Raw genomic sequence first — 21,246 nt, forward strand, 5'->3', positions numbered from 1 at the left:
TGGTGCTGCTTAAATGGCAGCTGACCGATCAAGGCTGAACCAATCGAGGCTGACAATTTAAATATTTAGGGAAGCAGTTCAGGAAACTTCTGCTCCATCAAACAGCATGTGAACTTTTTGTATGCCTCTTGGTTCAGGTTAATAACACAGTCAAAAGGTCACATTGGTTTTTGGATTGCATGATTCAATATCAAAGAGTATCACAGTAAGTGTTAATGACTGCACCATGATACAAAAAAGTCAATCAGCAAAGCATTTTGTCTGTTCTTAATAACAATGTGAAAGAGTCTGAGTGTTCACAACCTATCTGGATTTTTGTGGTTGCCACAAGTACCCCAAGTGAAATTCTTTGATTTCCAAACAAGTTTCAGCATTTTTCCCTGACAAATTTTGAGATGTCAAGAGTAAGTAAAGTAGCCAAAAAAATGTAAGGCTCTGTATTTCTAAACACATGAGCAAAAACCTTAGGTACTAACATCAACATTTTTCATAATGAACTGCTTTTAGATGGAAGAAGCAAACCAAATGGTATAAGTGTTTCATTAAGACCACTGATGTTATTTTCTTTCAATAAAACGAAACACATTTGGTGACAATAATATGCATTTCCTTCGAATCACGAGACAAATTTAAAATACCTTCACTGATTTCAGAAATAAAAAAGTAGGCCTCTTGAAAGAAATGTGCAAGCCGGGGAAGAAGTGTGTAAACAAACATTACAGGTGACCGCCAGTAAAATTTTGATTATACTATACAATGTATTTGCAGTGAGACAGTCACAGTTCCTGAAATCCATAGCCTGTGGGTTCTGCCCTGCCGAGGAGCACTGCAGTTCTGGGTCCGTGGATAACCACGAAAATCTGGCTCATTATGCCACACACAAACAGACCCGGCGTGCGGGCAGATCGGTGAGTCTTGATCCGACGGGCAGGGCCTGCACATTAGTGGAAAATGATGGGCTTCAGATCAGCAGGCCTGATCCATTACACACACCCACAGAAATGGCATGCTGTTAAGGCCCATTATGGAAATCCACTTGTTTGGCCAGCTAGTCACGTGTCACAGACTCAGTGTTGATGAAATGAGATTGCACTGATCACTCCGTGCAACACATAACTTGCGCGAATACTTTGAGAATCAATACTAGTGAGGATAGGTAGCATCTCACCATAAAGATGATCGCTGAGCCACAGACAGGCACATAAAAAGACACTCTCACTCTCACAACTAAATTTTTGGCCTTAGCCTTTGTCGGAAAAAGGCCAGCAAGAAGTGGTGGCAGCACTGACTGCAAGCTGTGGCGAGTGGTAGAAAGGGGAGAAGCAGTAAGAATGAGGGGTTAGGGAAGCAGCGCATGTACTCATCTGCACCCAGCCAGCGATGATGTGACATATTAGTAAACAAACCACATATTTAGACAAAAACAAGATTTTTCCAGTGTTTCCAGAACTTGTGGCAACCTTGACTTCATCTTCCATGCCAAAGATGTGCGATTGCACTTGAAGCTGTCCTCAACTTGACTGTTGCCTCGCACACCACACTTCTTAGGCATTGATTTAATTATCAGGTTAACTTGCATAGCTGTCCAGGGCCATTTCATTATCTCTAAACATATATTTTTTGTGACTGGCTTATTTCTGCATGATTACCTCAATATACAGTATTTGTGTAACTATAATGTGATGCTAATATTGACATTTCTTTGTAAGAAATTAGCTAGTGTTTCAATGTTATATAGTGTTCAGACTTTATTTTCTGTGATTTTCAGGTACTGGAAGCAATGCATGTTATGTAGAGAAAGTGGAAAATGCAGAATTATTTGATGGTGACAAATCTAAGCCATACGTTGTCATAAACACAGAGTGGGGAGCATTTGGAGATAATGGAAGGCTTGATATTGTGCGTACTGAGTATGACCGAGAGATCGACCAGTGCTCCATAAATAAAGGAAAGCAGTTGTAAGTAAACTAAAAATAATTTTTTCACAAAATTGAAAAAATGGGAAGGGGGAAGCAAAGGAACTATTAAACTCTGTAAGCAACACAAATATATTTGCATTCTGGATAGAGCGCCCTCTCCTTGCTTCTGGACTTGTCTATGGTTGCACAAGAGTGCTCCGGTGTTTTGAGAAAGTCCTTGTATTTACTGTACTGGTATTCTTCTTTTATTCAAGGATTAGGCTGCAACAACGCCTACAATGGTGCTCGTATCTTTCTCAGTCTACTTCTCTTCAATTTTCTTCAGAGCATAATTTTACTGCTGCAGGCAAGCTTTGCAGCTGTCCACACCATCTTCTCCTCAATTTAACTGTATTACAAACCATGTTAAGTTTTGTTGAATAACATGGATATTTGATTCTTTCTACAATATTTTAAGTCTAAAGTGTGCAAACTGAATGTTAACAATGGTATTAAGAGCAGCTGCTGATTACCACTTTATGTCAATGTGTACTTGGACACATCTCCAGAGAGCTGGAAAATTAATGAATTTTATAAGTCCTAAGTTTAACACGGTGATGATTCAACAAGTTTTAGTTTATACCCCTTATTTCCCAGATTTGTAGACTAATTCTGTGGTTTATATTTGATGCGCATGGAGAGCTGTATCAAACCAGTCTCAGGACTGACGACGACGACGACAACAACAACATAATATTCGATGCAAGATTTTCTTTTGTCATAAAATTGTATATTGCTTATACACATTAAGATTACTCTAAATTTCTTGTTTTTTGTACTGGTAGTTTACACAGCTGTACTGCTATGGCGGTGAATTCTGTTTAATGACACTCTGAAATAATTAGCAGTAAAGTTGCCTTCAGTCTGATGTTGGTTTCAAAATCACAGTCCTTCAGTTGATATGGTATGCCCTGACCTTCCTCCAGTCTATGCCCTGACCTAGCCAGTACAAGAAGGGACCTCAAGAAATTTAAGTTATTAATGACATGTAGTTTGCAAATTTGAAAGTAGATGTTCTTGAAATTGTTCTCAACATTCAGTTTGATTTTCTGTTGAAAGCCATGCATCATAAATGCAGTTTTATGACACTGCCTACTATTGCAGTATATGCCCATTAACACAATTACATAAAACTGTGTGTAAACTGTTTTATGACTGAAAGATCTGTTTATATTACAGGTTTGAGAAAATGATCTCTGGAATGTACATGGGAGAGATTGTAAGGCTGGCACTCGTTAAATTTACAAAGAGTAATCTCTTATTTGGAGGCAGAGGCTCTGACCTGCTCTTCAAGAGGGGAAATTTCTTCACAAAATATGTATCTGAAATAGAAAGGTATGTTGAGACTGTATGTCTTTCACAAAGCTAACACAACACTGTAGGTATCATATATGAAATATTAGTTTACAAGATTTGTCAAAAGGATGATGTTTAATGTAAGTTTGATTTTAAGTAAAATTATTTGTTCTTTAACTTCGATGAAATTTTTCTTTTTTAGTGACAAGAGGGGAAGTTACACAAATTGCCGGCAAGTGCTGGAAGAACTTGGCCTTAACCATGCAACAGACCAAGACTGCAGTAATGTGAGGTTTATTTGTGAGTGTGTTTCACGGAGAGCAGCACATTTGGTATCTGCTGGTGTTGCAACACTCCTAAACAGAATGGACGAGGAAAATGTTACAGTGGGCATTGACGGCTCAGTCTATCGTTTCCACCCTCGTTTCCATGACCTTATGGTTGAAAAAATTTCTGAGCTTGTCAAACCAGGCATTAAGGTAAGAATTTTTTCTCTATTTGGTCTTAACTTGCTGTTGATGAATTATATAAACTTTTGAAGTTTCACAAATTGAGCATCATACCTGGAAAGAATAATTGGGTACAAATTTACTGTTGAGTACATTACAATTTCATAATGCTGGCTCATTATGGCATTCAAGTCAGTCTATTATTGCAAATTGCCCCTACCATTACAGACAAAGGGTGATGTCTCTTTAGCAGTTGTTGAACACAGTGTTCACATCACAATCACGGCATCATGACATAAGTTTAGTACGATTTTCTTAAATCACTTGAGTGTGTACCAGTATATTATTCCTTCTACAAGGCCACATGAAATTTCCTCGTTAAGTCTTGAACTTGTGCTCCATCACTAAAGACCTGCTGAAAGCTCAACCTACACTCCTTCTTTCCTTGAACCAGCGTGTTCACCCCCCCCCCCCCCAAAAAAAAAAAAAAAGTTTCAAGCCTTGCTCCAAATTCAGTGAATGATTTGCAGGCAAAAAAGGAAAAGTAGTACACCTGAAAAGATGACGTCTGTTTTAATCTGATGATGGCATATGCCAGCGTAGGGATAGTAGATGTGCTGAGAATGGTTTAAACATCATCTGCCAACAGATAGCTTTAATAGGGATGCTCACAGTCAGAAAGCTCAGTGCACTGCAAATATGTGAAGCAACCATGCCATGGAGATGCAGTTGTGCTGAGCTTGAAAGGGGTCAAATTGTGCCCTTACAAGTGGTGTGATGGTCCTTTCAGAGAAGTCACAAACGAGTCGGACATGCTGCATCAGTTGTACGAAATGATGCTGTTATCAATGGTCATGTGAACATTCTCACACTCCTAGATGAGGTTCTGGACATATTTTAACAAACGAGGCAATGAAGCACCTTTTACAGTTTTGAGGTATAAATTTCAGAGGACTGACTGTCGAAAAAATATATGTTAACTTTCTTTGATGAAGTGACAAGTACAAGCTATACCTTTTGGAATTTCTGCAGATAATTATCTTAACTGGTACATTTAAGAATAATTTTGAGGTAATCGAAATGTGCACATGAGATTTTCTATTGTACATGCAAAAGAAGGGCTGTTGGCATAAAGTAATTGGCTACAGAGAATGTAGAAGCTTCTTATCACTCAGGCAGAGCTCCATATTCAGATTACGTATCCATTTCCTTGATATTTGACACCTCTACTTTGCTGGAACAATTGCATGTGAAAGCACTTAAAACTTGCTTTGTTTCTATATTTTGCCTTTTGGTAGTGAGATGTTGAGTACAAGCCATATACAGTTCAGCCTGTTCCCATCCATGCTATTGCAGTAAGTTCAAAAGTTGTTTGCTTGACTTCACACTCGTCAAAAATCAACAAACTGTTGGGTGTCAAGTAGCTAACATTACAGCAATCTTTTAAGGGACAGATACATCATTTAACAAGGAAATGATAATCGTATTTTGACTTGGAGAAGCATGCATGCAGAATATTGAAGGTGTTTTGGTGAACGTGAGCGGCAACAGAATTTTTCTGTGGATGTTAACATCTGTATTTACACCATTTGTTACTTTTTGCTGAGACCTCTTAGCCCATGATGTAGAATAATAGAAATTGCTGTCTTCTTAGAATGTCAACTTGATAGTGAGATGCAAAGTGGCAACATATAAGCTCTTGGACCGTCAATGAATTTTTGTGGTTACAATGCATTAATGGTTTTGGAAACAAAAAAAAAGTATGGTAGCTCGATCAAAACTTTATTGATCAAAGCTTGATGGCTGTAAAATTTTGTCTGCAAATTGATCTATTTGTCAATTATTTTAGGACACAACATAAATTAAAACTTCTATAAATGAAATGTTGCATCATACTTTATGAACAAAATTTGCACACATATTGCTAATACCGCACATACCTGTATTATGCAAGAATGATGATTAAGTTTTAATAATAATAATGTTGGAATGAATGTCCAGAAATAACTAATCATTCTTTCGTGTACTACTTTTGTTTTACAGTTTGATTTGATGCTGTCGCACGATGGTAGTGGCCGAGGAGCTGCACTAGTAGCAGCTGTAGCAACTAGGGAACGGTGAATTTAATGCTGGAGACCTTTAGGTGCAGTTGTATATATTAGACAATTTTGGGTTCCTATAGCATGTTGAAGCTGCAGAAGTACTGTCTGATGTTGAAATGTACGAGCTTCACCACAAGCTGGATGATCCGCAACATCTGTCGACTGACATTAAGCCCCTGGTGGTGCAGTGCAGCATTATATATTTATGTATATGTGTGTGCTGTGAATATGATGAGATTATGTGAAAATTTTAATTTATATGATCAATTGGTCAAAGTTATACTTGAAGGCCAGTTGCTTTTGAAATTTTTTTTATAGGTTCCATAGGAACAGTTCACAATGAATTCTCTGGTTTTGTGAGTTTTTAATGTTTTGTAGTGTGTGTGTGTGTGTGTGTGTGTGTGTGAGAGAATACTTGCGTACTTAGTTCTGCACGTGTTAGACATGTAAAAGGCTGAAATTCAGTCATTTTTATAAACTTATAAGGGAAGAATTAAATACTTCCTGTGTAAATTGCTTTTAAACAAGTTTATTATGTAAATAATTAAATTAGATTTCATAGCTAAATAAAACACAAGCAAATAAAGCTGTGTGCAAACAAGATTGTTAACTTCATTTTGTGTATAACATTCTACTTATAATAAGTCGTCATCTCATTAACAGAGTACAGTGTATACAAGCTCCTTAACAAACATTTAAAGAAACAACCGTGCAGCATTCAATTTCTGAAAAAAATTATTTCGATCCACAATTTCTTCTGTTCCTTGCAAATTATTGGTTTCAACTGGGGTATCAGCCTTTACAACTGTTGCCCTTGAAGCTAATTGCCTGGCAGCAGCCCTTAATCTGGACAGAAAATCTGGTAAACCTGCAACACCAAGTATTTGGAGAATAATAGTGTTGTAACAGAAACTGTAAATCAGTATCTTTTTTGAGTATTACTCACCAGTTATGGCTACCCATGCTGACAGTGCAGATGGAATGGAAACACCTGGGTTGTCAAAATATGTCAACACAAATTCAATTCCAGGCTGGAAAGAAATAAATTCCATGTAATGCTTTGCACATATTTTCATAGATTACAATAAATTAATACCGTAGTATGATTGTTAGCTATTCTTTCATAACAAGTGAGACCATTGAAAGCCTTCTTCGATGGATGTAAGAGGATCAAAATAATAAGGTTTGATAACCCTGACAATAATAATATTTCCAGAGTGAAAAATTGTGTAGTATCAACTTACTTCCTCTTGCGAGGTGTCGCCATGCATTTTAAAATTCCCAATGAATGCAAACTGTTTGTACAACATAAATTGTCTAATACACTCAGTTACAACTACTGACCTTAGCAACAGAAATAACACTGCTCTGTGACTACTAATGCACATTAATTCCTACTGCATTCAAGGCCTTTTTCAGGTTTAGTATATAGTCACATTGAAAGGATAATTCAGTGATGCAGGCCCTATTCCCAATAGGATATTCCATCTGACAAAATGGTAATCCTCACACAGATTGATCTGGTTAGAATAACTTAAATCAAATTAAGTGGTCATCAGCTGTCTTGAATTTGAACATTAAAATAAAATTGTTGGCTGTATTGGAAAGAAAATTTATTAAATTTGACGCAGTTTCTTAACCATGAATGACATGTAATATTGTATAGATAGATCAAGTTATGACACGAACTCTGTTGATTGGATTGTCGTAAATAATACAGATTCACAACTGAGAGAACCAGTTTATGGAATTAGAGCAAGGATAATAAAGGATTTAATACTCTAAGCTTGCTGCATACATGAAGTGTACAAGAAAAAGTACAAGTGAAGATAATCTGGAATACTACTACCATACACTGAGCTTATAATACCTTTAAAGCACCCTGATTATATTTGCAATCCCTATTAATGAAGGGAGCTGAACAGGTCACATCATAATGCATTCTCATAGTGCATGGAACTTATTTTTTCCATATTTCTGAATCAAGAATAAAAACTCTTGTACTTGGGCAGCAAGAATGTATAATACTCTACTCCCTATCAAAAAGACGATTACATTGGTATACATCCCTGTATGAGAGTTAAATGATTGGATGGGATGGCACATTTACTGTAAAACCATTGCACACTTCCTTCAAGAATTAAAAGTACACAACAGAGGTAGTCAAAAAGCAACAGGCATATGCCCAATGATTACTAGTTTTTGTTGTATTGGCTTAGGAGTACAGACTTGTTTTTCCAGTAAATTTCCTTCACCACTTATGATTATCAGCCATGTAGTTATGGTCCTCACCCAAGACTGAATGATGTAATAAAAAAAGGCAAAGACCCAGAGAAATGGATTTTTAATAACTCTCAAAACATGTGTACCACTCTCTGCTCTCCCAGAATAATATCTACCCTCAATGTTATTTAGTGTGATAATCATCACTCTTCTATGCAGCATAAAAGTAAACAGAACATCTAACTGGTGCTGTATTTCTCTGCAATAATGGTCCAAAAAAACTCCAAGTGGCAACAAGGGTATAAATGAATTATCTGTGAATAACACTTCAAAGAGCTCCAGTTTTGATTTGTAAAATTTTACTAACAGAATTATTTCACTGTTATACAGATGAAGTAAGTGACATTAAGTTGTGGGTTAAAATGTAAGCAAAGTCATAACACCCTTTTAATGTGGATCCCTTGACATTTCCACCCAGTGAAGACAGTAGTGTTAATAACTATAATATGGAAAGGCAGTAAGACTTAGACTCTAGCATATAGTCTTTGGAAGCACAGTTCTTACTTCAGGTGAGTGTGTCACAGTAACATGACAAGCATCAAGCACTACATAAGGGAAAAAAGTTATAGTATTTGAGGCTGATCATGAAGAAAGACATGTAATTTGGTTATAATTTAATTAAAATAACTTCATGACTGACATTTCAGTGAGTTGTGTAACAAGAGGGGGGGGGGGGGGGCTGGAGATTACAGATCAGGTAAGTCTAATATCAAGGGCTGCATACATTTCAAAACAAGGCACCACTTTTCCTTCGGTGCTACCTACACTTGTTTCCTTCTTCCCATGGCAGTTCTGTCAGGATGAGCACAAGAATGGAGGCTATGCAGTTGCTTTCCTCTCACCAACCCTCTTACTGAAGTGTGCAGGATCTTTCTAAAGTTGAGGTAACACTGAAAGGGTAAAAATGTCTGATTGTTGGGATCAGATGGCCTCTTTAAAAGCTGTCTTTTGAGAGACTGTAGATGACAAGAGGAAATGCAATGGAGAAAATTTACACACATGTTCCCCAAGAGAAAGTGACGTCTGGAAAATGTTAGTCACTATAGTCCATGCTTCAGACATAAAATACATGAGAGTTCAAACAAAATGGTTGAATACTTGTCTATTCCACTTCCATCATGAGAGAACAGATGTGCTCCATCAATCAGAAGGAGGACACTCAGCAACATGACCATAAAGTGCACTATCCTCATATTCTTTTGGTCATGGCAACTTACGTTTATGGACTAAGAGTGGGTTGTACAGCTTACCACTCGCTTCCAGAACTTTTTGAAGATGGCTATAAATTTATTTTAATAACCGAATACTGTTTAGAGACTACACTGGACTCGTTAACACTACTATTTGCAGCTAAGTTGCTAGGGCGTATTTAAATTGAATAGACAACCTCATTTCTGATCTCTAGTTGGCATCGGCATAGCTGTTTGTGGGCTCCACATACTTGCTGTGTTGCCCATTCTGCACAAGCAGCAGTGACTTTCTAGACCATATGCTCAAAGTGGTGGGCAGGGACTAGGCAAAGCAGGACCCACAGGGTCATCACTGACAAAGTGCCTTCCTCTACAGTTCACGAACAAGTGGTAATCAGAAGCTGCATGACTGAAATGCTCCCAACCGAATTGTTGAATGAGGTTTTGAATGATGTACATTGTCATGAAACAACACAATGCCTTGACTAAGCAGTCCATGCCCAAGTTTTCTCACAACCATACTGACAGTTTCACCTGTGGGAAGGAACATAAGAAAGAGAATGCCCTGTCTGTCCCACAACACAGTGCACATGATTTTTTTGTGTGTGCTGACAATACTGTTTCTAATTCTTGTTTTTGGGAGGGTCTAGAGTGCCTTAACTCCATCGACTGTTGTATTGATTCTGGAGGGACATGACAAACTCAAGTTTCATCACTAGTCACAATCCTGTTTAAGAATCATCTCCCTCATCACTGTAAAGTTGCTTCATTTTGTGGACATCAATAAGCATTTTTGGAACACAATTTGTCACAAATTGCTTAAAATTTTACAATCTGATGTAAAACAGTTTTTGAAATTCATGAAAACTCATTGCAAGGAATTATTGTGAATTGTCTGTTTTCAAGAATTTTCCCGTTCAATTTCTCAGCCAAACCATCAGTGACAACAGAAGGCTGCCCACTCTGTGCTGAACATTGGTTCATCCATCACTAAACTGTCTTGCCCACTTTCTCAATCATTGCATTTTCACCATAAATCTCTATAAGTTGAAGACAAATGTCAGCTAGCTTAATGTTCTATACATTCAAAAACCATATTACAGAATGCCTTTCACAGTTGGCAGGCTCAGAGATTGTGTTAAACATTCTGAAAGATCACTAACAAATGAAAATGCAACACAATCAGTAACAGCAACACTGGAAAGACAATGAACCAGAGAGATGAATAGGAATGTGCAGAACTGCGACGCCACCATTGTGGTGTCGGTAGAAGAAAACTGTACTTTCAAGACACTACCCAGAACAAATAAAAGAAATAGGCTAAGTGTGTGGAAAATGTAGACTATGCAAGTGACAGGGTTATTTTTGTATGGCTGAAAGGAGTAAAAAAGATATATTGATTATCCAGGTGTATGTGCCAACTTCAGAACATGATGACCAACACACAGAGGAAACATACATCATCATAGAGAAAATAATGGAGGCTGCAAAAATATTAATGGCTGACTTGAACGCAATTGTGGTAGAGGAGGTACCTTACTGACTTCTGCAGGGAAAGACCACTGTTAGTGACCAGTTACAAACTTAAGTGAAAAAGGATTTTGGAAATTATAATCTTAACTGTAGGTACTTGCTGCCTTCATGTTACATGCATTGCATTCGAGAGTCACAGGGGGAGGAACGGGTGGCGGCGGCAGCAGCTGCAAATTGAAATGTAGACTTCATTTTAATCAGTGTCTACCATTTGTTCAAAGATTCACCTGCAACGTGTGAAGATTGTGTGTTGAAAACTTCAGTTAAAATTTTGTGCACTGATGGTTAGACAATGGTCCAGCAGTAGCAAAGAGCCATAGAAATTTAGGATGAACTGAATAAATGAGTATGTGTCCAATGTTGAGAAGGGACAGGTAACTAAACAAGGTTTAAAATCATTCACTGTCATACAAAAGGTAGCAAATATGTTCATCCTGATCCTGCAGTATAGACATTTTCTATAATCTGCTCCATACAGCATTTTTATCTCTTATCCCAGAATTCTAAATTCAATTTTTTGAAATATATGTTTAAGGAAGCATATACGAAAACATTGGATGTTGTGAAAATGCTGTTGATATTACATGGACACGCCTACATTGAAAGAGGATTCTCAGTAAATAAAACCAAAGGGAGTCTTCTTATATTTCTTTGATTATTCTCAACGACCACATCAGCTCTTGTGGTGGTGTAGTGAAAGTGGAAATGTCGACAGAGCTTTTGTCTTCAGCAAGTTATGCTAGGCAGATATAAGTGCTATATCTTGACACTTGACAATAAAAAATGCCAAGGAAGTCTCTGGAAGAAACAAAAAGAAGTTTAGAAACTGATGTTAGAAAGCTAACAAAATCTGCTGATGAGTTGTCACAGAGCAGAGAAAACTACGGCCATTGCACTTTGTTGTCAGTCAAACAATTTCTGAAGAACAGCTAAGGAAACAATGGAGAAATGAATTGAAGGGGGAAAAATACTCTAAAGAATAAGTAAAAATCATTTTTTGCTGCTGAAAGTGTTGTTTAATTACACAATTATTCCATATAGTTTGCATCCAAACTGAATGTACTTTTTCATACTATGATCTAAAAATCAATATTGCTGCATAGGGGATGTTTGTGCTAAAAACTTCCAGTCCATTGAAGAAATGTTTTAATAGTGAGGTAATGTATTCTTAAGTGAAAAATAATTATTTGAAACCTACTGTTTAAGAAACTGCAGCTGTTCACAGTTTTTTATGTACACACTGTATACATGTAAGCAGCGACTTCTAAAAAAGCTCCTTAACTTAAAAGAAAGTGTTTACAAACCATGAAAAAGTGCTGGCTGTCAATATCTCCACTGTTGTGCAATACAGAAATGAAATGTACTAACTATTTTAACTAAAAACTAGTGACCATGCATATTTTTGCTCTATATTTACAATGTTTTAAAAATTTAGGTGGGCGTTCTCTAGCACGATCTAGTTTTGATGTCTCACAGATTGACCACGACCTAGAACTGCATGCAGTCACTAACCAGGAGGCCACTGCCTAGCGAAATCGTTACAGAAGAGGGTCAATGTTCCTGCGCCCGAGACCTGGTTAATCCCCTCCACTGTCAACAATTAAAATAAACTATGCAAGCTTTTAGTCGCACGTTCGTTGTTTCAGTTCACGCATCTGAATGTGTTTACAATCTGTAGTGTGAAATGTGATGAGCACTATGCCGCCCAAAAAAAGAAATGTTGTTTCGTGGATAGCTGTCCATCATATCACAAGAATGCAGAAGAAAGGACCACGATACCAACTTCTGACGACAGCATGCTGCAGTAGCAGGGATTTGTCCAAAGGTTACCAAAAAAGTTGGTTTAACATGGATCTATGTGAAGCATTCATTGCAAGGAATATTTCTCTTCACAAACTTACAATCCTATACTCAGAGACTTCCTGTGCAAATAATGTTTACATCAAAATATACCAGAAAATTACATACTGACAATTTACATAAATGTTCCAGAAGAAATACGCAATGAACTCAAGGACAGCATTATCTGGATTTCAGTTAATGAAACTACAGACATTTGGGGCCATTATGATGCAAATTTAATTGTTGGTGCTTTAAAAGAAGAGCCTTCTTCTTCCTATTTAGCGGCTTGCAAATAACTTGAAAAAGTAAATCATTCTACGATCGCCAGATTTGTGAATCGGGGTATTAGAAATATATTTCCAGAATCTTCTGCAGATGAAAGGGTGTTTGTGTTTATTTCAGATATTGCTCCCTATACAATCAAAGCAGGAAACGCCCTCTGAGTATTTTATCCCAATTTGATTCATGCGACATGCTTTGCTCATGGGGTACATCACCTTGCTGAAGAAGTACGTTCCATGTTTGTGAATGTAATTAAAGTGATTTCATCCACAAAGAAAGCGTTTCTAAATGCTCCAGCTCACATCAAGACATACAAAGAACAATTACCAAATGAACCTATGGAACCATTAACTCACTGGGGCACATGGGTTGAAGCTGTGTTGTTTTACAATGAACATTTCAAGGCCATTAGAGGGGTAGTAAATGACTTTGATAGTGCAAAGGCTTTGGCAGGTTGCCAGTGCAAGGAAGCTTTTAATGATTCCAGAATTTAAAAAAAAAAAAAACAACAACAACAACTTGCTGTTATTAGCACTCATTTTTCTAATATACCTGCAAGTATTAAAAAAGTTGAAACTCGAGGTTTGGCACTGAATGAATCTATTCAGTTAATGAATAAAATTATTGTGAACTCCTCATTGCCAGAGGTATTCCCAAGAAAACTTAAAGAAACATTTTAAACAATAAACCAGGCTTTGAAACCTCGTGCCAACATAGCCCCCCATTTTCAAATACTGTCCAGTTACCTCAGTTGATGTAGAATGGTCCTTTTCTGCTTATATAAATGTTTTGAGTGATCCAAATCACAATATTACTACCGAACATTTGGAACAGTACTTGGTCGTTTATGTTTACAATAGTAGAAAAATGTAAAATAAATTGTAAATGATGCTTTGCTCCAACAGTATTAATTAAATGCTAACGCTGTTCAAAAAAGTTCATCATTGTATGTTGTTTTTTAAATAAAACATTACGGAGTTTTTGAGCATGCCCCTCTGAGTGCGATATATCCCGAAGTTGGTCCTGTGCATATCGACTGTTTCACTGTGACTCACTCGCATCGCATCTGCTTGTTACCAATAGCAAAGAAGGAACAATTCTTGAAACACGGTATGCATCCACATTTTGCAAATTTTTAGAAAATAATCCCAGAAAGGCCCCCTTCCTAACCTCTACCAGGAAGTAGTCAGAAAATGGTATCAGCATTCTAAATGTACCGATTTTTCACGTGGCCTGCGCTCTTCCTTGTAATTAATATGCACAGGTTCGACTTTGAGATATAATGAATGCAGTAACTGCCATGTTTTTTTATTATTTGATCTTGTATATTTCGATACTTTGATGCATTTTTCATGCATATTTTAAGGTTTTTATGATGCATATAATGCGATCTCTAGTAATAACTATGTAACGAGCTGCTGTGATTCCCTTATACCAAAATACTAAGAAGGTATCCCTGAACAACGTCTGAAAGTTTGTCGTCGGAGTTACCCTTCATCAGACACTATTATTTAAACGGCACTGCTCAAATCTTTGAGAGACGTTCACAGCTCAAGCACACACCTGAAACCATTGAGCAGCAAATGCAGAATCACTACACAGTGTTGCAGTTCCACTTGTATATTCAGCTGCTGAATATTATGCTCTTGCATGAGGAAACAATACACTTACAAAGATGATAAATGTACATTTCATGAAGTTTTCCCAGTTGATCAAACCGTGCATCTGGGGTATTCTTAAGTCTTGCTCTGATACTTTTGCTGACAACCTTTCAGCTATTCTCAAGATGGGTCACTTGCTACATTTGTAAATCACTTTACAAAATACTGTGGAGTATGCATCAGAGATAGCATGCACTATTACTCCATGATACTGTGTAAAGTTTCTTAAAAATCTGGCTAGTAACTGACCTTGAGAACAGATGCATGCCTCAGAGAGGCCATGAGGACCGTTACTGACACTGTCAGACCTACATATCTCAGATGCAAATGGTGCAAATGTTTAAGAAGACAAAAATCCCGCAAGATCTCAGCTTTAAATATTGTTTCCCATAATCCACTAGCTGTATGCCTGAAATAACACACAACACCTTGTGTCAGTCTTCTGGTCGGAGGTGTCACAGAGAAGTGAAAGACTGCTGGAATGAACATCCCTCCCAGAACGTCCCTCTAACTCAAACCCTAACAAAAAGGTTTGCAAGGTTTGTTCTTCCCCACAGTGAATGGTCAAAACTCAACTGCACCTGAATGAGACAAGGGAGATGGAGGCCACATCTTTAAGTGAAAGGACTATGTGTGACTCTGGTGTGAAGGACAGACAATAAGACATTGTGCAGAACTACCCACACCATGCTTTCAAAGGTGGACTGAAAGACTTCCACAAGATGATAACACCATGTTTTGTGATCCAAGTGTCAAATTCAAACCCTAATCTCCAAATAGAATAAAACAGATGTCACAATGCCATGTAAGTAATAGCCTATGATCTATTAAAAAAAAAAAGCACACAACTTTATAACTTAAGAGCATATATATATTGTGACTTGTTTGTTGTCATTCCTTTTTCTAAATTTAAATACTTAATATAAAATTAAAGCACATGTTTTGGATGTATCACAGAACTGAGAGAAAAAAGTTCTAACACTAACGATACACTGTAATCTGCTTGTACTGGAGGGGGACAGGGAGGGTGACAGAGTGATACAAAATATTTTTCACATTAGCATCTGTCTCTTAAATTATGTCATCAGATATATAATACAAAGTGGGAAAAACACATACCTCATTGAAATGCGTGAATGGCTTTATCACCATGTAAGACCAATATTCCTTCACCCGATGATTTTCTGGTTTTTCTGGACAGCCAGGATGTTCTACACATTTATTCACTATAATGATAACATTTTTCTCTACACAGATCATATATCGCCGATTAAAAACATAGTCCCTATTAGAAAACAGCTTCTGAAATAAGGAACAAATTTCTCTATTGGTACCTTATGCTGGTGTTATCAGTATTCACATCACATTTTTCCTTTAGGAAAAAAAAAAAAAGATTTATGATCTATTGTACAGTCAAATATTATATGTACAACAATTATATACGTTGCATTATTTTTCAAATAATTAAAATGAAATTCTTGTGGAAAGAAAATGCTTTTTATATTACCAAGAACTGTGATAGAGTTGTGATTAATAAGCAAGATGGAGAGAGACTAGGGGAAGATATGTTTGTAATGTAAAGTTTACTTTCAAAAAATTTATATCCAATTATCCATTTTAAGGACTGGACAAATTGCAGAATAAAACTTTTGCAGTGAGCCATTTTGAGCAGCAACTGCTAAAAATGTAATACTTTTTATTCTGTCAAGCAAGGTTCCATTGAAATTGCCATTTCCATACATTACTGTATTCAATTTAAAAATATAAAAAATATGACTTATCCATAAAAGTGTATAATGTAATTGATTAGGGTATACCCAAATTATCCTACTTCTTTGCTTAATTTTTTTTTTTGAGTAACTGGATAAAAATATTTTTTAAAAAAATAATATTAATTTGATCTTATTTCCATATAATTAACACTAAACTTGATTTAAAGAAAGTTCACTAATGTGCATACAATCTATACAAATTTTTGACTACAATAACATAAGAAAAATGGAATTTCTATTAATGCCAGAGATAATAATTGGATGGTACATTATAAGGTATATTACAATCTGCCTGAAGAATGCAGTTTTGTATCACCTCACATTTGTGTTTAGGAGCGGAATACATTTTGCAATTTGTTTCAGTGACAATAGGTTGAAGTGATGCTGCATGGCAGCACATGCTTGGTCCAGACAGTATGTAGAGTTTGAGGTGCAATCACTTCAGTTTGCTGTGCATCTTCCATTTTGTCTATTTTCATTCAGTATACCAGCAAGAACATCACTGTGACTCTCTTAACCATTTTCATTAGTGCAACACTGCTACTTTCCGATAACTTAGGAATTTTATTGTCAGTAAGTCCTCTACTTGGGCCACGCATGGGATAAATTTAAAAAATCACAAAAGCAAATCAAATAAACAAACTGCAGACATTAATTAAAAGAAAAGCAGCACAGTAACAACATTAAATAACAATACTGCACAAAAACAACATGGGACAAAATAACAGAATGTAAACAAGTGTATTACAAAGCATGACATCAACAAATGAACAACGCAGTAGCAGAGTTAACAGCCATCAAAAGTTGATTGCTATCAGCAAACTCATGAATCAAAATTTTGAGTAACAATAATGAGCTCACTATCACCATCTGGAAGTGAATTTTATAAGCTAAACAGAGTGGCGATGAATCGGCTCTATGACAATTCTGGCATCAGTAGGGGGTGACAACAGATCATTATGATAACAGTCACAGGATTAAAAATGGTACACCAGATCACTGAAAAGAGAGAGGTAACTCGATGACATATGATATTACGTTCTAAAAATTGTAAACTGGGTGACTAATATTAAAATCGCTTGTTCCTGTCACACTAGAGTATTTATATTGAAATTATGCCTTCAACACAGATAAGTACTACAAGCCATTGCCTTCCCGAAATAAAGCATTTTAGGAGGGGACAGATAAGTAATATTAGTTTACCTGTATCGTAACTTGACACGTACAATGCAACAAAGACTTACACATTAGTGGAGAAAGTTGAGTGTGTGCCATTTCAAGAAGTGATCGCTTTACTTGGCTTGCTGTGTTTCAGGCTGTAACCTTAAAAAACATGACTTCTATTCACAGTAATTCAGTTTTCGTGTTATATTAAAAAGAAACTAAGTTTTTGTCTTCTTCAAATAATTTGAAGCATCTCATCCAACAGGTTGCGAGAAAAACAATTTACCCTACAAGGGGTGATCAAAAAGTTCCCGTTCGAAAGCCGTACAGTCGAGAATTAGTATGCCAGTCAGGCCAAATCATCCCACCAACAAACCAGATGGAAGATACCCATTTTGTAAAACACTGTGTCCTGCTATGTGAATAAGTCCACAACTGTCTACTGTACACCCTCCTCTGATAGGAATTGTTGACTTTTTAAGGCTTTTTTTAAGGGACTGAAGGCACAAAAATCGTATGGGGAGAGATCACAGCTATAGGATGTTTGCTTGAGTGTCTCCCACTTGAATTGGCATAACTTCTGCATTACAACATTTCTGATATGGGAATGTGTGTTATTGTCATGCAGCAGCATTTCTTGTTACTCCATTCCACAAAGGTGGTTTTTAACAGACATGCTGCCCCATTTGCTGAAAATTTTGCCGTAGTTCACATTTATGTTTTACAGCACACTCGCCGAAAAGACAGGATGCCACATTAATCCCTTGCCTACATGTTGGCATTTATATACCCACATCAAGGTCCTGCTATGTTGCACATATGCTGCAGCAACATCCTCAAACAGAAAGTTTTCGTCTCCCCTTATACAACATTAGCTCCTCAGACAAAAAATTTGTCAACTTAGAGAAATCATTACAAGCATTATTTAATATAGTATAATTCCATTTCTGGACTTGATACCTGCCTGTTAGGAAGTGAGACCACAAGGCTGTGCAGATACGTCGCATATGGGTTAAGCCACTCACTGAGGATTTGATCGCCCAGTTCCTCCAAATTGTGGGGATACTGATGTTGATGTTTGGCTCACTGTTCCAGCATATCCCACACATTTTCTATGGGGTGCAAATCTCGTGACTTTGCACACCAATTGAGATGTAACAGGGTGGGAGAGTGTTCAGAAAACCAGTCACATATTCTTCTTTATGTGTCTGTGAGCAATGGCACCTCCCAATATGCTCCAAAAATTCACTGCATAATGTTCTCTCCGTAACGAGTAGGGAAGAACCTTCATTCACTGCTTGGAGCAATTCCTTTTCATTTTGGAAGTGATTTTGAATCACACGCTGTGAAAAACATCTCTGGTCCCTCTCAGTCATGCTCTTTTTCTGAACACAATTTTAACATTGTGTTTCGTGGTCGAATGCTACACCACTGCTCGTAGACACACTGAGCAGTCTGCTGCAAAACATGAACAAATTCAAATTCTGCAACTTCGTACACCATATGGGCACAGGTATGGCTAGACACGATTGCCCCTTTTTGCTTCTCTGTCACAACCTTACTTTTACCCATGTTTATGTACAATGTTCGCTTGAAATGTGTCTCACTTATAGCTACTGCTTTATGCTCAAACAAAGGAAGTGCATACTGTGTTGTGCATGTGACTCGATCACTGTGCCATCTGTAAAGGCTTAATGATTCATTTGTGTGTGCACACTGGAGTCACTAATTTTTTTGCCCAGTGAACTTAGATTACAATGCAGTTCATGTAACTGAAAGAAAAAAAGTTGACAATACTTTGTCTTACATGACAATATATTGCCTATAAGCTCCTTGTTTGAGGAAACTTAAGCTTAAAGATTATGTTCTTTATGACCGGATCTGGATTACACAGCAGTAAGTTCTTGTAACAAACAGTTTTTAATGTTCAGGGCTTTCTTTAAGTTACTGAGCTAAAGGGGTCTTCTCTTGTTTTTTAACTATTCTGCCAGCCAAAGATATTCTACATGAATTATTCCATATTCCTAAATGTTGTGGTTCATCTACAAAAACTGATATATAAAACACCAGCGGTGACTGAAAAGGAATTCTGTAATAGCTACTTTAAGGTACTCATCCTAGTATCTGCCTTAGATAATGCACCTTCTATAGTCACACTGTGCTATAGAGCTCTTCTCTCCCCAAATCAATTCAATGCCTTGTCATTATTTAACAATCTACCTATCTAATCTTCAGAATTCTTTTGTAATCACACATTTTAAAAGCTTATAGTCTCCTCTTGTTTGTTCTATTTACTGAACAAATTTCACTTCCATCTAAAGGGCTTGGAAGAGCAGTTGAATGGCATAGTGTCTTGAAAAGAGGTTATGAGATGTACACCAGGAAAAGTAAAACAAGAATAGTTCAGTTTACTTGAATTAATTCAGATGATGCTGAAGGAATTAGATTAGGAAATGGAACACTAAAACTAGTGGATGTGTTTTGCTGTTTGGGCAGGAAAGTAAGTGACGATGTCTGAAGTAGAGAGGATATAGAATGCAAACTGCAGTCACAAGAAATGTGTTTCTGGAAAAGAGGAATTTGTTAATACTGAACACAAATTTAATTGTCAAAAGTCTTTTCTCAAGGTGTTTGTCTGGAACACAGCCTTATATGGAAGTGAAAAGTGGATGATATGCAGTTCCGACAAGAAGTGAAATAGCAGCTTTTGAAATGTGGTGTACAGAAGAATGCTGAGGGATAGATGGGTAGATTGGGTAATTAAAGAGGATGTACTGAATCAAAATGAGGAAAAGAGGAACTTCTGGCACAACTTCACTAAAGAAAAGTATCAGTTGATAGGACACAGGTTAGGCTTGAAACGATTGTCAGTTTTGTAACAGAGGGAAAAGGAGGAAGGGTGAGGGGGGAGAATTGTAGGGGAGACCAAGGGATGAATACAGCAAGCAGGTTCTAAGGGATGCAGACTGCTGTAGATATTCAGCAATAAAGACACTTGCAAAGGATAGGGTAGCATGGAGAGCTGCAGCAAACCAGTCTTTGGACACAACAACAACAATTTTAGTAGGATTAGATGAAAACACTCTACTGACATACAACCAGCATGTTGCACACAGAGAGTAATGAGGGTTATCGACAGGGGAATTCCAGTTGATTCCATACTTCTCAATTTCCAGAAGTCTTTTGACACCATTCTTCACAAGGGGCTTCTACTCAAATTGTGCATACATAGTTTCATCTCAGCTATGCAACCGGATTCATAATTTACTGTCAGAAATGTCACAGTTTGTAGTACCTGATTGGAAGTCTTTTAATGAAACTGAAGTTAGATCTGGGGTTTCCCAAGGAAAAGCCCTTCTGCTGTTCTTAATCTATGTAAATGATTTAGTTGACAATCTGAGCAGCCATCTTAGGATGTTTATAGCTGATGCTGTCATTTACTGCCTACTAATCAAAATAAATCACCGTATGACTCACGTAAGATATCTGCATGGTGGGAGAAAAGCCAATTAACTCTGAAGAATATAAGGTTTCTTGCCGCATCTGGGTATTAAAAAAAGTTCTGTTACATTTCAGTTGCACAATAAATCACACAAACTTATAGGTTGTCATTCGTAATTGTAATACCAAGGTATTTAGTGGAATAAATTTATAATGGAACATCATACAGAAAAAGTTATAGGGAAGATGAACCACAGATTGCATTTTGTTGGA

General features: G+C 37.0%; 2 protein-coding genes across 10 annotated transcripts in view; one reads left to right on the forward strand and one right to left on the reverse strand.

Annotated features, from left to right (window-relative positions):
* The window catches only part of LOC126259158 (hexokinase type 2), a 431,236-nt gene extending 424,832 nt beyond the window's left edge, over positions 1-6,404 (forward strand). For all 7 annotated transcript variants that reach the window (XM_049955707.1, XM_049955704.1, XM_049955703.1 and 4 more), the window contains exons 6-9: positions 1,769-1,958; positions 3,138-3,293; positions 3,457-3,733; positions 5,747-6,404. In XM_049955707.1, coding sequence (XP_049811664.1) covers positions 1,769-1,958; positions 3,138-3,293; positions 3,457-3,733; positions 5,747-5,824 — 701 coding nt within the window. In that variant the 3' untranslated portion in view covers positions 5,825-6,404. The remainder of the gene's footprint in view (positions 1-1,768; positions 1,959-3,137; positions 3,294-3,456; positions 3,734-5,746) is intronic.
* LOC126259160 (stAR-related lipid transfer protein 7, mitochondrial) overlaps positions 6,183-21,246 on the reverse strand; it is a 120,111-nt gene continuing 105,047 nt past the window's right edge. For all 3 annotated transcript variants that reach the window (XM_049955712.1, XM_049955711.1, XM_049955713.1), the window contains 3 exons: positions 15,716-15,898; positions 6,752-6,836; positions 6,183-6,673 (listed from right to left, as the gene is read on the reverse strand). In XM_049955712.1, the coding sequence (XP_049811669.1) occupies positions 6,501-6,673; positions 6,752-6,836; positions 15,716-15,898 (441 nt within the window). In that variant the 3' untranslated portion in view covers positions 6,183-6,500. The remainder of the gene's footprint in view (positions 6,674-6,751; positions 6,837-15,715; positions 15,899-21,246) is intronic.

Source organism: Schistocerca nitens, chromosome 5 (assembly GCF_023898315.1).
Source record: "Schistocerca nitens isolate TAMUIC-IGC-003100 chromosome 5, iqSchNite1.1, whole genome shotgun sequence".
Classification (NCBI taxonomy): domain Eukaryota; kingdom Metazoa; phylum Arthropoda; class Insecta; order Orthoptera; family Acrididae; genus Schistocerca; species Schistocerca nitens.